General features: G+C 41.4%; 1 protein-coding gene across 1 annotated transcript in view; it reads left to right on the top strand.

The window, feature by feature from the left end:
- Positions 1-264: 264 nt before the first annotated feature.
- VEGFD (vascular endothelial growth factor D) overlaps positions 265-12,146 on the top strand; it is a 30,865-nt gene continuing 18,983 nt past the window's right edge. Inside the window, exon 1 of the mRNA XM_063392883.1 lies at positions 265-961. Coding sequence (XP_063248953.1) covers positions 872-961 — 90 coding nt within the window. The 5' untranslated portion in view covers positions 265-871. The remainder of the gene's footprint in view (positions 962-12,146) is intronic.

Below are 12,146 nucleotides of genomic sequence, written 5' to 3'. Positions count from 1 at the left end.
AAGATAGTTCTTAACTTTGCTTTTTAAAATTTATTCAGAAATCCTTATGACAAATAAGATAGAACACATGAAAGAAAGTCAGTCTTTTCTTTTCTTTTCCCTTCCTCTTTTTTTTTTTTTTTTTTTTTTTTTTTTTTCCCCAGAGAAGTAACATAAAATATGTGTGTGGTGTAAGAACGTGTGCTGAAGTTTCATGTTTCAGGTAATCTTCTTTAAAATAATGGGAGTCTAGATTGCATCAGTTAGTTTAAAAACTGCTATGCTATTGGTAGGAAGAAAATGGGATTTGAGCCAAAATTTGCCTGTGTTGCTGCCAAAGTCTGTATCAGATTTAAGACACATGCTTCTGCAGGCTTCCATGAAGGTTGTGAAAAAAGTTTTCATACAGAGTTGGATTACAGCTCTCGGCTCAAAACACTGGCCATTACACTACCCTCTTAAAAGCCTGCTGTAACAGGGAGCACAGAACCGAGCAGATTTCTTACATTTCCTGGACCACAGATGGATTTTGTATGCTTCTTTGTGTCTTGATGGAAGATATATTAACTTCATTAACTGGAATCCATACCTGATCGCTTGTGAGTGTGTATGTGTATACATACAGATATATATCTATTTAAAACCTTATCATGATTTTATTTCAAGTGTATCTAAGATCTGCTTTAAGAAATTACATTCTCTAGAGGAACTTACAATTGTTTTGAGTAGCAAAGAGACAGATATTTATTCTCAGATGTCGGAATCCTTTGTGAGTTTATGAGAGAAATTCTGGAAGCTTTTCTGTGCTGGTGGTAGAGAAATGCCTTTTGCAACAGACACTTCCAGCTGTACAGCAACGACTGCGTAGTAACCTGTGGATTTAGGCACCAGAATGTACAAACCGTGGGCAACTGTGAATATTTTCATAGTTTCTTTTCTACATCTGCTGCAAGGATCTGACTACGAGAATGGATCTGTGAAGGTAAGTGAACTTTATCTATTATTTTTAGTAATACGAATTTCCAGAATTAGCTACATTTACTGTGCAAGGTAGTGGGTTTCTACCTTGCTGTTTTGGTAATGGGTTATTGTATTTTTCTTTGGTGATGGCTTAGTTACACAGATGTTTAGCAGCCATAGAAGAAAATGAATCTACAAGGAATTTAAATCCACAGTCTCTGTTTAATATTTTAATACTTTTTTTACTGGTTATTAAGTACTTTGTTGTATACTTTGTTCTTGAGTTAAAATTTTAGTTTCATTCATGCAAAATAAAATAAAAATCTGAAAAATAAGCACGAGTAAGAGTATTTAGAATATTTGGTATGTAAACTTTTTTATTTCAGGTATTTATAATTGCAGGAATTAGTATGCTGGCATTGAAATTTTCGCTGTAAAAACACGTGTTCATCAGTTGTTCACTTGTTTGCCAGATATCAGAGAAACATTTTTCTTTTCCTTCATTATAAAAGTTATATAGGATTTTAAAATAAACAGCAACTAGTAATAGTAGCACTGCCTGGAAATTAACTTTTCTTCTGAATATAGTATACAAAATTTACTATATTCAAAATTTAAGCTGAACCCTCACCATGAGAGTAGGATTATTCAGATCTGACTTTGAGACAATGTGAGAACATCCAAGACAATCATTTAGAAAAATCAGAACAAAAACTGGGACAAGTTTCTACACATGCAGTCTGTCCAAAAATTATTAATTCCGTGTGTGGTCCAGAACAAATTATTTGTTTTTCACTGGCAGAGCAAAACAAGCTAATATTTTTGTTTTCACTTCAGAAAGCCTCCTGCTTGCAAGTGATGACCACACACCAGTCTGTGAGCCTGCTGACCTGTGCTTTAGAAAATAAATGCTAAGTTGTGTGCCTAATTGCAGACTGCTGCTGCCAGCCCAGTGTGTCAGCCGTGGTGAGCAATGTGTGCCTCAGGATGACTGATGCCTGCTGACTGCTCACAGGCTTTTACAGCCTCAGCAATCCATTCTTTGAAGGCATTAGGAGCAGAGTAATAAGCCTTGTTTAATACACTAACTTTGTGCACTGCATGACAAATCACCGGTTTTGTACTTGCAGGAATCACTTTATTTAAACCAGAATGTGCTTTCCAATACAGAATAGTAACAGGATTTTATAATTGGCAGGGGTGATAATTCTAGCCTCATGTGGGATGCAAGTTTATCCAGCACAATTGTAAAACCACTAGAAAGACCTTCAATTATAAACTTTGAATCCATACCCACTTTGCCTAGAGTAAAAGCAAGAGCTCTTCTTGCTAGCTTATTCTGGCATGCAGTTCATTCACTGTGATGGGATTGTCCATCCAACATAGGTACAACGGTGATTATTTTCACTGAAATTTGGTCACTGCTGTCAAGCAGCCAGCTTAGCCACAGGCTACTGTTCTTGAAACAACTCAGTGAAGAGTTTCCAAGACTATCCTAAACGAACCTTACAGGTTACACTAACAAAGGTGTCACACTCAAAAAGGTATCACACTCAAGTGCTGTATTTCACTTGCATTGGCTGCTCATTGCCAAAAGGAAAAGACTGGCTTTCTGCTTGTTCTGGCCCTTTTGGTACAGACAGAGGTTTTTGGCTAAACCTTTTATTTATCCTTTGATGTTTTACATAGAGTGTTAGCTTTCTGGGTTGTTTTCTCCTGTATGACCTGTGGGCTTCTGTGTGTGTACATATCTGGAAACACACCACAAAATGCCCTTCATCTTATAGCTGGCACACAGGGTTATGACTATTTTTTACCATTTGCACCTCAAATTGAATTTGCAGTCCACCAAAATGGTGTATTGCATTCACCTACTCCATCTTATTTTTAAAAAATTCTTTAGGATCACCAGCAGCATTGCCTGGATAAAACCCACAAGGTCAGGATGCAGTTAATACACAACCAATGAGACCTAGGAAGGGTTAAGCACCAGCAACCTGCTCTGCCCTCTGTCATATGAATCCAAGTTGGGTGAGCTCTGCCCAGGACACCTGAAATTTTAAAACTGTGCTTTAAACCATCAGGTGGCTTCAGTGTGGTATCATGCAATAGAGTTTCAGGGGGCTAAAGGCTTAAATACTCTCTTTTTCCCTTCAAATATCCTGATAAAAGGCATGAATGTTAAAAAGCTCATGTACAAGCTGCCATGATCCAACATCTCTATGGCAGCTGGATTTTCCTGACCCATCAAAAACTCCATCCTCTTCTGAGCACATGAATCCTTTTTCCCCACCATGTACATGTATTTCTTGCCTGTCAGAGCTCTTCCTTCCTCTCTACATTCCCAACCTGCTCTACTCCCAGCACTTGACCTGTGTTCCCTCACCTCCAGGACTCAGGGACTCAGGTTTCCAATTGGTCTCTTGTTTGTGCTATCTGAGTGTCACTCTCCTTCCCACTTGCTTCCTCCTAGATGGGGACATCCTTCTTCTCTCACAGATCCTCAGGAGTTTTGTCCAAGTTCCTCAGGGACAGCCCTAATGGACATTTTTGTTTTCCAGTCATATCTGACCATGGTTCCTCCATTCCCTTCTCCATCCACAGCTTCCTTCTTTGTCCCTGGGTTTTAACTGCCCCAACTTTCCTTTTCCTGACCTATTTCTTGTTCTGATCTCCAGAGACGATCTCAGCCTTCTTGGCCAGGTCTTGCCCTCCTCCATGAGTATTTATCTCCCTCCCCTCCCACAGGCAAATCCAGCAGCTTCCTGTCCCTGGATGCCAGACCTGGGGCCTGAGGGGGAAGAAGGGCAGGTCCTGTGCTCTCAGCCCCATAGGCTGGACCTGCACCCATGGGTGGCCTGCATCCATGTCCTGCTCTGCTCCTGAATGGACTGGAACCAGTACAGGACCTGACTGCTGCAAAGCCCTGGGAGGGCTATGCTGCTGTTCTGCTCTTTCACATCTGGGTGCATTTGTTTCAAAGATAGCAATCTGAGCCAAAAAAAAGGTTCCTCAGGTGTCAAAAATTCTTATCTGTGATCCACAGTAGGGAAACAGAAAAATTTTTGCATGGATAAAGGAGCTTCATCCTCCACTGCAGCCAAAGAATCTTGACTGAGAAAGCAAAAAAAAATTATTAAAATAATTTTGAGGCAGACATCTGGTATGGAAAGTTTCAGCCTGAACATCCAATGTCTGGCAGTCAGAAACCCAACAGGAGCACAGGCTCATGGTGGGAAGCAGTGGGCAGCCTCAGACAGGGGCAGCACAGCCTCACAGGTGTCCAACAGGGCTTGGCTCCAGAGCTGAACTCATGTCAAGGCTGGCCTTGCCCTCCAGTGGCTTGGTTCGGGATGCCAACCTAACATATGAAGTCTTCATGGAAGAATTAGATTTCCACGTGGGCTTTTTGAAGACTGAGAATTATTTTTTAAGGGTTTTTTTTTTTTTTTTTTCATCAGGAAATGCTTTAAAAATTCCTTATTGAAGTTCTTGTCCCAACAGCCTCTTACGTTTTGGAACCTCTCATCTAGAGAACCGCAAATTTCACTGTCTCTCTTTCTGTCTCTCCCCCTCAAATTTTTCCTCTCCTAGAGCAGGAACAGACATAAACTACTTTTTCCAGAATTTTAAAATTAGATGTGAAGAGCTATGTCCTATATTCATCAGAGCTGAGACAATTTTTTTGCCAAGAAAAGCCAACGATCCATCAGAGCTGCTTCTGCCTTCCAACACTAAAACCTCCTCTCTAATGAGGCTGCAAGTTTTGATCTCGGAGAATGAAAATCTCATTGCTTTCTTCCTCAATTCGGCTGCTTCACATTATAAATAAAGTGTTGGGGGACAGGCAAGAGAAAGGAACAAGTGGTCACTTCCAAGTTAAACAGAGTCAGAGCCTTTTCCTTTTGCAGAGGTGTTCTCTGCATGCTGAACCCTCCTTTGGTTTTGTTAGAGAGAAACCCACAGTGGATAGGCCTGAGGAGTGTCCCTGAGCTACAGAGCTGATTTCTGATCAAAAGACCAAGGGGTTAGGTGAGCTTAGCTGGGAGGTAAAACATAGCTGCTCTCTGTTACATGCACTCCTTTTCCACAGCTGAATCTTTTTTACTTCTGCACTAAACACTGTTAAAGCCTGGAGTGGTCATTCTTGCTCAAACAGATCTTCCCAATCTCCTCTGTCACTGCACAGAGAGGGAAGCCACGTTCCAAACACAGCTGGTACATAGCCCTTGCCCACTGGTGAGAGTGAGGCAGCATTCCCCATCCTCCTGAGACCCTGGACCACCTAAGTGGAGAATGCCTTGACCTTGGGAAGGCACGGAAATACTGGAGAGCCATCGCACCATGGGCGGAAGGAATCAGGAAGCTCTTTACATCTCCTTTCCGAGAGCCAGCTGCAGTCTGTCTGTCTGTACAACTGAAACAGAGCTCTGTGAGGAAACCTGAGCTGGCTGTAAGCCTTTATAATTATAACTGACACTGTTTTTCATATAGATCTACACAGATCTAAAATTTCTAAAATTTGCTTGCCAGTGTTGCTCAGTTTCTAGAAAATTCAGATTCTAACAAATCTTCCGTGTCATGGGATCTCTTCCTCAAAGGCAGCTCCTGAAATTCTAGCAGAGTGCTCGACTGCTAAAGAAGCAACTTGAAATTTTATTGGGAACAATTTCTCTGTTTAAACTAGGCTTTCCATCCTCAAATCCAGCTTTCTTTCAAAGTTAGGAAACACTTCTAAACAAATATTATGAGATTGTGGTTTTCAGAAGCATTTCATTCTCCCAGTTTTCTCTGCTGCTTTTGATTCTCTGTGATTACCATCTCTGATAGGCACGATGAGCCAAAAATGTGTGAAAATATACTCACAGCATTCCTGCAGAAATGATTGTGTTTTCCCTTCAGACATGAGAAGCTATCAGAGAAGTTGTGAGGAAAGCCAATTTGTTCTGACTTATCTGCTACTGTCTTGACAAGGTGCACTGAAGGCAAACGGAACAATCCTGTATTGTTATCATGCCACACAGCATCTGTCCTTGGCTCTTATCAGTTTGGAAAGGCAACTACTAACACGCTGCTACTTTATCAAGAACAGTTCTCGCTCATGACAAATAGCAAAAAAATCCCTCCCAGCTGCTGATCCCATCCAGTTCATCTCAGCTAGGGTTTTAATGTCTGAGGATAGAGCAGAGCTTGGAAAAGTACACTATGTTTGGTGTACTACCCAATCAGTGTAGATTAATCAGATGCAGCATTAGAGAAATCCAATTATGAGCTGTTTGAAATGAAGCACTAATTAAACTTTGCCATCAGTTGTAGCTTACATCTAAAAGCCTGTGAAACCAAGGAGAGGCAAGAGGGCAGGTTCAGAGGGCAGTGGGCCTTCCTTTTGTTAATTAGTGGTCTGAAAGCAACCAAAACAAGGCATCAGCTCAGGCTCAGCAGGTGCTGCTTGTTTCTGTTTTCTGCAGCCTACTGGTGCTTTCTCCCCACAGGCATTTGTGTTGTTTATAACCAATGACATAGTGGTACCAATGTAGGCCCCCACAGGAGGCAAGCAGAGAAAAGATCTGCCTGAAGACAGGAAAAATGGTGCAAATTCTGGCTTACGAGACCTCTGCCATGGTGTCTGCAGTTTTTGTTTTCTTATCAACACTGCTGCTATTCCAGACAAGGTTTACTTGTGTCTTATCTCCTGGGGACACCATACTGGCATTTGGGAAAAATAAATAAGGTTGTTGTAGGTGAAAACTCATTTATTCTTATTCCCACTAAAAAACCCCTTGTACAGTACTTTTTAAAGGTATCACACAGTGGGATCTGTAATTCTTTTAGGCCTTTCTCTCAGGGCAGTAAGTCTGGTTACCAAACTGGCCTGTGCCCTTTCTTGGACTTGGCTTTGAGACCAATATTGCTGAGGGGGAAAAATGACCTGAGTTATGCTGCTGCAGGGAAGAAAATCTGATATGGTAACTTTGCTACAGAAACACTTATTCCTGAGAAATTTCTTATTCTTCTCACTATGTGCTATTCCCTTATCTACTTCTCCACCTGCTTCCTACCTCCCCAGCATGCTTTGCAGATCGTCATACATCTTGCTGGGATTTGAGGAATGGAAACAAAATGCTGAGTGCCCCCACTACAGCTGCACAGACCCCCTCTGCCCATGGGAAAACCAAACAGATTTTTTTTTAACATCCTGGCAAAAGAGTGAAAAATGGGCTTCTGTGCCAAGGAACATCCGAACAATTGCACAGGCTTTTTTAGCTTTCTTGCAATAAGAAAAATTCAGGTTCCGTCCTTTGTGAAGGACAGCTGCGTATTTTTTTTATATTTTTTGCCCAAATGTGATTTAATGTGTGTGACCACTCAGCTGGTGGTAGGACGCCATCTAGGGTCCTTCTGCTTCCACAAAGTCGTGCTGAGCACAAACAATGTGGAGTTGGACCCGTGGGATTTGGCAATCCAACGCGGGCACCACAGGAATGGGTTGGGAAAGGGGTGAGTGCCCTCCTCACTCTCGGGAAGTCAGGATGGGTTTGCCTGAGCCATGCTGTCATGGGAAGCAGGCTGTGTTGGGTTTGACAATTTACGGTCACTGACTGCAGTGTGGCCACTGTCTGAGTGCAGCTGGGGAGGGAATTCTATTTGAGTCATGTTGAATTGCAAAAAAAGTTGCATCATGTTACGATATCGTGTGTCACACTGCACAGAGAATGTGCCACAAAGACAGGCAAAACTTTTCACTTTAATTAGCAGTGTGACTCAGAAACCATGTCAGGATACTTTTCTGAATTGCTAGGGAAATATTACTCAAGAAAAACTACAATTCCAGGAAAATGTGTGCTTGTGATAGGGGTAACATAAGTTCATTCAGCGTTGGCAATGGCTTTGCTTTGTGACTGACATTTTGAAACCCAGCTGTCCAATTGGTTACTCATACTGCCAAAACATTTATTAAAGTGTTTTGGGGAAAACCCAATGAAGGCACTAAGTTGTGGACCCTTCATCACATTAAACAATATTTTCAAATAATTAAAGAATACATAGTTATCTGATTTCATTCAGGTCTCCTTCTTACTGAGCCATTCCAAACTCTCTCTCCAAACCCCAGTGACTTCCAAAGAATGGACAAATAACAAGAGAGTGACTACAGCCTGCACATACTCTTTGTAAACACATTTAATACGCTATTTTGGATTTGTGCACTCTGTCATAGTGTTGGGCCAGCACCTAACCTGGTGTACAGTGAAGTGATAATGTTCTAGCTGAGCTCTGTATTGAGCAGCACTTCTGCCTCAACAGATTGCAGCAATGCAAGGCCATATGAACAAGCATATAAGCAGAAACGCAGAAAATGTACTATAAGATTCCCAAAGTTGTCAGTAGAATTTAGGATATATCAGTGAGTTACCACACTGGACATTTATGACAAATCACCTGTGTTTTTTCACTTACCAGATGAATGTACTTGGTGTGATCACTGTAGGAGGGACCTAAAGGTAAACTCTCAAGGTAGTTGACTGGGGTTGAACAGGAAGAAAATCCATACCTTAGTGGACCAACACTTTTCATTCATCTACCACTCCAGCTTTTCCATTACTGCCAGCAAACTGTTGCACAGTGGTTGTTGTTACCTTCAAAATCACAACTGGAGGATGTTTCCCATGAGAGCCAAAAGACCTGGCTGTTTAGTGAGAGTTGTAGCTGATACACACAATGTTTGCTGGCTGAAAAAAAGGGCCTCATTTTGGTGTAAAGACCTAACTGGGTAAAAGTATATAGTTCTGAGAGGTAATTTGATAAAATATTACCAGTCTCTGCTTTGGACGTGAAAAATCATATGAAATATCCTGAGATTCATGCTACCATAAAACCATGTCCAATTCCGATCTTTTCAGTTATTTGCTTTCAATATTTTGGTTTATTCAAGAGAAAATACAGCAACCAAAATGTCTCATCTCCAAGGATTTTTATAATGTAAGCATGCTACTAAAGTGCAAGAAGTCTGATTTGTTTGCTGTAGCACCACAAAAGATCTTTTCTAGTTCAAAAGGCCATTCAAAATATAAAACATCTGTTCTCTTGAAGCCACAGACAAGTTGATATGATTTACTTGTGAAAACGTTCATCTTCATTTCTACATGTGAAAATATCATCTTCAGCTAAAGTAGAAGCTGTTTTATCACCACCTTGACCACCAAGTTTAAAAAACAGGTAATTAGGTCTTCTTCTTCAGTGGAAGTTAAACTCAAGACCAAGAAGACAGACTCTAAAGAAGGAGTGTCTGGAGGAAGCTTTTAAAGACATTGAACATGATGTGGAGTAGTCCAGAGTTTCCTCCTCCTCTGGTTTGGTGTCTCAGTCAATGTGCTGACAAGGCTTTAGCAAAAGAGGCCCTCAAGTGTCACAAATGTATCAGTGAGAAATGTGACAGTCTGAGGCCGATGTCTCCCTGACAGCACTCTGCCCCCTCACACAACACCTGGCCAGACTATTAGTTAGACCATTTTCTGTTCCTCCCAAACCCACAAGTGACATATCTGTCAGTCCTTCTTTCTGTGCTCTGGCAGCTCTACACTGCTCTTCTCAAAGGCCAGGGCTCTGCAGTTTCTCTTCCAGCAGCCATGGCACACAGGATTTCAGGATGGGGTGCTGTGTTCACACAATCACCCACTCCTGAGAAGATGCACAGCCAAGGCCAACACTTTCTGACTCTCAAGGCAAACTGCAGAGAGGTTTTGCACAGATTGTGGGTGAGGGAAGCAAAATTTTCCTGTGCCTGTTCTTCAGTCCTTGAGCTTTTTCAGAGAAGAAGTTCTGTCCCTTTGCATATTTTTAGCTATATACTTGGACAATACAGATGTATGCTTTCAACAGAGCTCTCACTGGAGAAAACATCCTTTTTAAATGTGATAGCTGGAAATTTGTCTCGCAGGGCCTAAATTTGTCCCCACTATAAACAGAAGGTCCCTTCAGGTTATTAATGCTGTAACTGATGATCAAATGAAAGTTCAGTCTGGACAAGGCAGTGCACTGAGAGAGATGAAACATTTTTAGAAGAGATTTGAGTATTTGTTTATAACATTTTGAAGGTGAAGTACTGCATGCTCCTGAAATTTCATCCATGTTTCTGAGATGACAAAGACTGTAATAGCCACTTAAAAATCCCATGACAAGCCCATCATGTTTCAGAGAACAATTTTAATAGAAAGTCAAAATACCTAATTGTTTTGTCTCTCTGTGATCATGTTCGCTGTAATTAAAAATAGCTTATTTGTGCACTAAGAATGTACAATGATGCTTCCAGAGGGAATATAGTCAGGGATGCAACTTCATATATCAGAAGTTCATAGCTGACAGAGAATCAAAAATATGATTTTACTGGAGCTGTTGAAAAGCAAGTGCTCTTTCTCTCCTCGGAAATGAAATACAGTGTGATGATAAAATTACTGCATGCTAATATGTGTCAGACACGTGGCAGAGTTAGATGCCTCATGATAGATGTTTATGGGGTGATGCAGTCGCTTGTTGATAGTACAGTAAGTCACTCCTCTAAGCCTCGTGTTTTCAAGCTGCAGAAGATTCTCTCACTGTTTTATTACTTGTTATGCAACACCCCAAGGATACAAGATGCTGTGTTATAGACAATATTTGTTACAATATAATTTGGCAATGGTTGAGCCCCTGCTACCTAAAAATCATGGCCCATCACTCTGAGCAAAATCTTCTGTGTTTTCTTGGTACTCCCTTTGGATGAACGCCTTCCTCTCTTTTCTCATATCTTTTGCTTTGGCTGTTGATACCTACCAGGTTAGGTATCATCTTTTCATTCATTTTTACCTGACTCCAGACTGATAGGAAACACAATAACACTAAAAATACTACTAATGGTGAAAACCCCCAAAAGAGTTCTCACTGCAAAAACTAAAAACTCCACACAAGCTTGTTATTTTTACCAGGAAAATGTAGTTCTTTGTGTTGGAGTCATAATGGCAGGAGCTGCTTCATCTTCCTGCCAAGAGAGAACCAAACTTTTCCACGGGAACTCCCTAGCAGTTCCTTGGCCACATCATCCCTCAGCCTGTGCTGTGAGCCTCGGCATGGCTGGGTAACCACACCGTGGCTGTGAGGCAGGAATGGAGCGCTTTCCTCTGCCAGCACTGGCCTCCAGCCAGGCCCAGGTCCTTCTGACCCTGGTGCAGTTGCACTTCCTGGGTGGTTATATTTGTGTACTGCATAAATTGCTTGTGCTTTAGATTAGGAGAGGTTATTTAATCTCATTTGACTACTCTCAGCTGAGTGGGATTCAGGTCCCCTCACCACAGCTAAGCTGGTGATCTGCCCAAGTCATCCTTCAGAAACAGTGGAGAGGAAGAGGCATTTTGGAGGCAGGGTTAATTCAACAGGCTTTAGAATGGGATGAATGTTCATCCAGTGGCACTATTTTTCTCCATTATCTATGAGAGGAGTCTCTAATAAATAGTTCTTGCTCATTCAGGTGAATAGAATCACGGAATCTGATTATTTTTTATTTTTGATAATTGTGGGGTGACAGGGAGCTGTAGGCACTCAATCTCCACAAGATGAGCCTACAACGATAATCAGTTTATACACTGTGGTAAAATCACCTTGGGGAAAGTATCATGGAAGAGAAAAGGAGGTTGTGTTCAGGTGTAGCATACATAGAAGCAAAATTCCTTGGTATTTTCTTGTGGTGATGAATCATCTACCTAGTATTTAAACTGGTTTGAGTCTAGTTCTGAGATTAGCCTTCAGGCAGCACTGGAACAGGGGGAATTCATATTCTGGTTGCATCAGGTCTTTGTCTCCTACATAACTTCTCTTGAACTGAATGCAGTTTCTACAGCTGTACAAAGCACACAACGCTGACATAAAGGTTCAAAACACCCTCACATGCTGCCAGTACACTTTGGCTTCAGGAGCCCTCATTTTGAGACAAAACTTCCACCCCACAGATTGGTTAATTTTGAAAGCTTTAGTCTGACCTTATCTTAAGCCTGTTTGGCCAAGTTTGTGATACAATGGCATTAAGAGAATCATCACTGTGCTATGCAGCCACAATCTGCTTTTGCTGGCAAGATAAATCTTTTGCCTTCTTTCTATTGCTGAGCTGCTGAGAGGATGGATCATAAAACAGTGCAAGGTTATCGAGAGGTTCCTTAATCTTTTGTCCTGGCCCCAGACAC

This window comes from Prinia subflava, chromosome 3 (genome assembly GCF_021018805.1).
Source record: "Prinia subflava isolate CZ2003 ecotype Zambia chromosome 3, Cam_Psub_1.2, whole genome shotgun sequence".
NCBI lineage: Eukaryota > Metazoa > Chordata > Aves > Passeriformes > Cisticolidae > Prinia > Prinia subflava.
The sequence above is the reverse complement of the archived record's forward strand: the minus strand, read 5'-3'. Positions and strand labels throughout refer to the sequence as shown.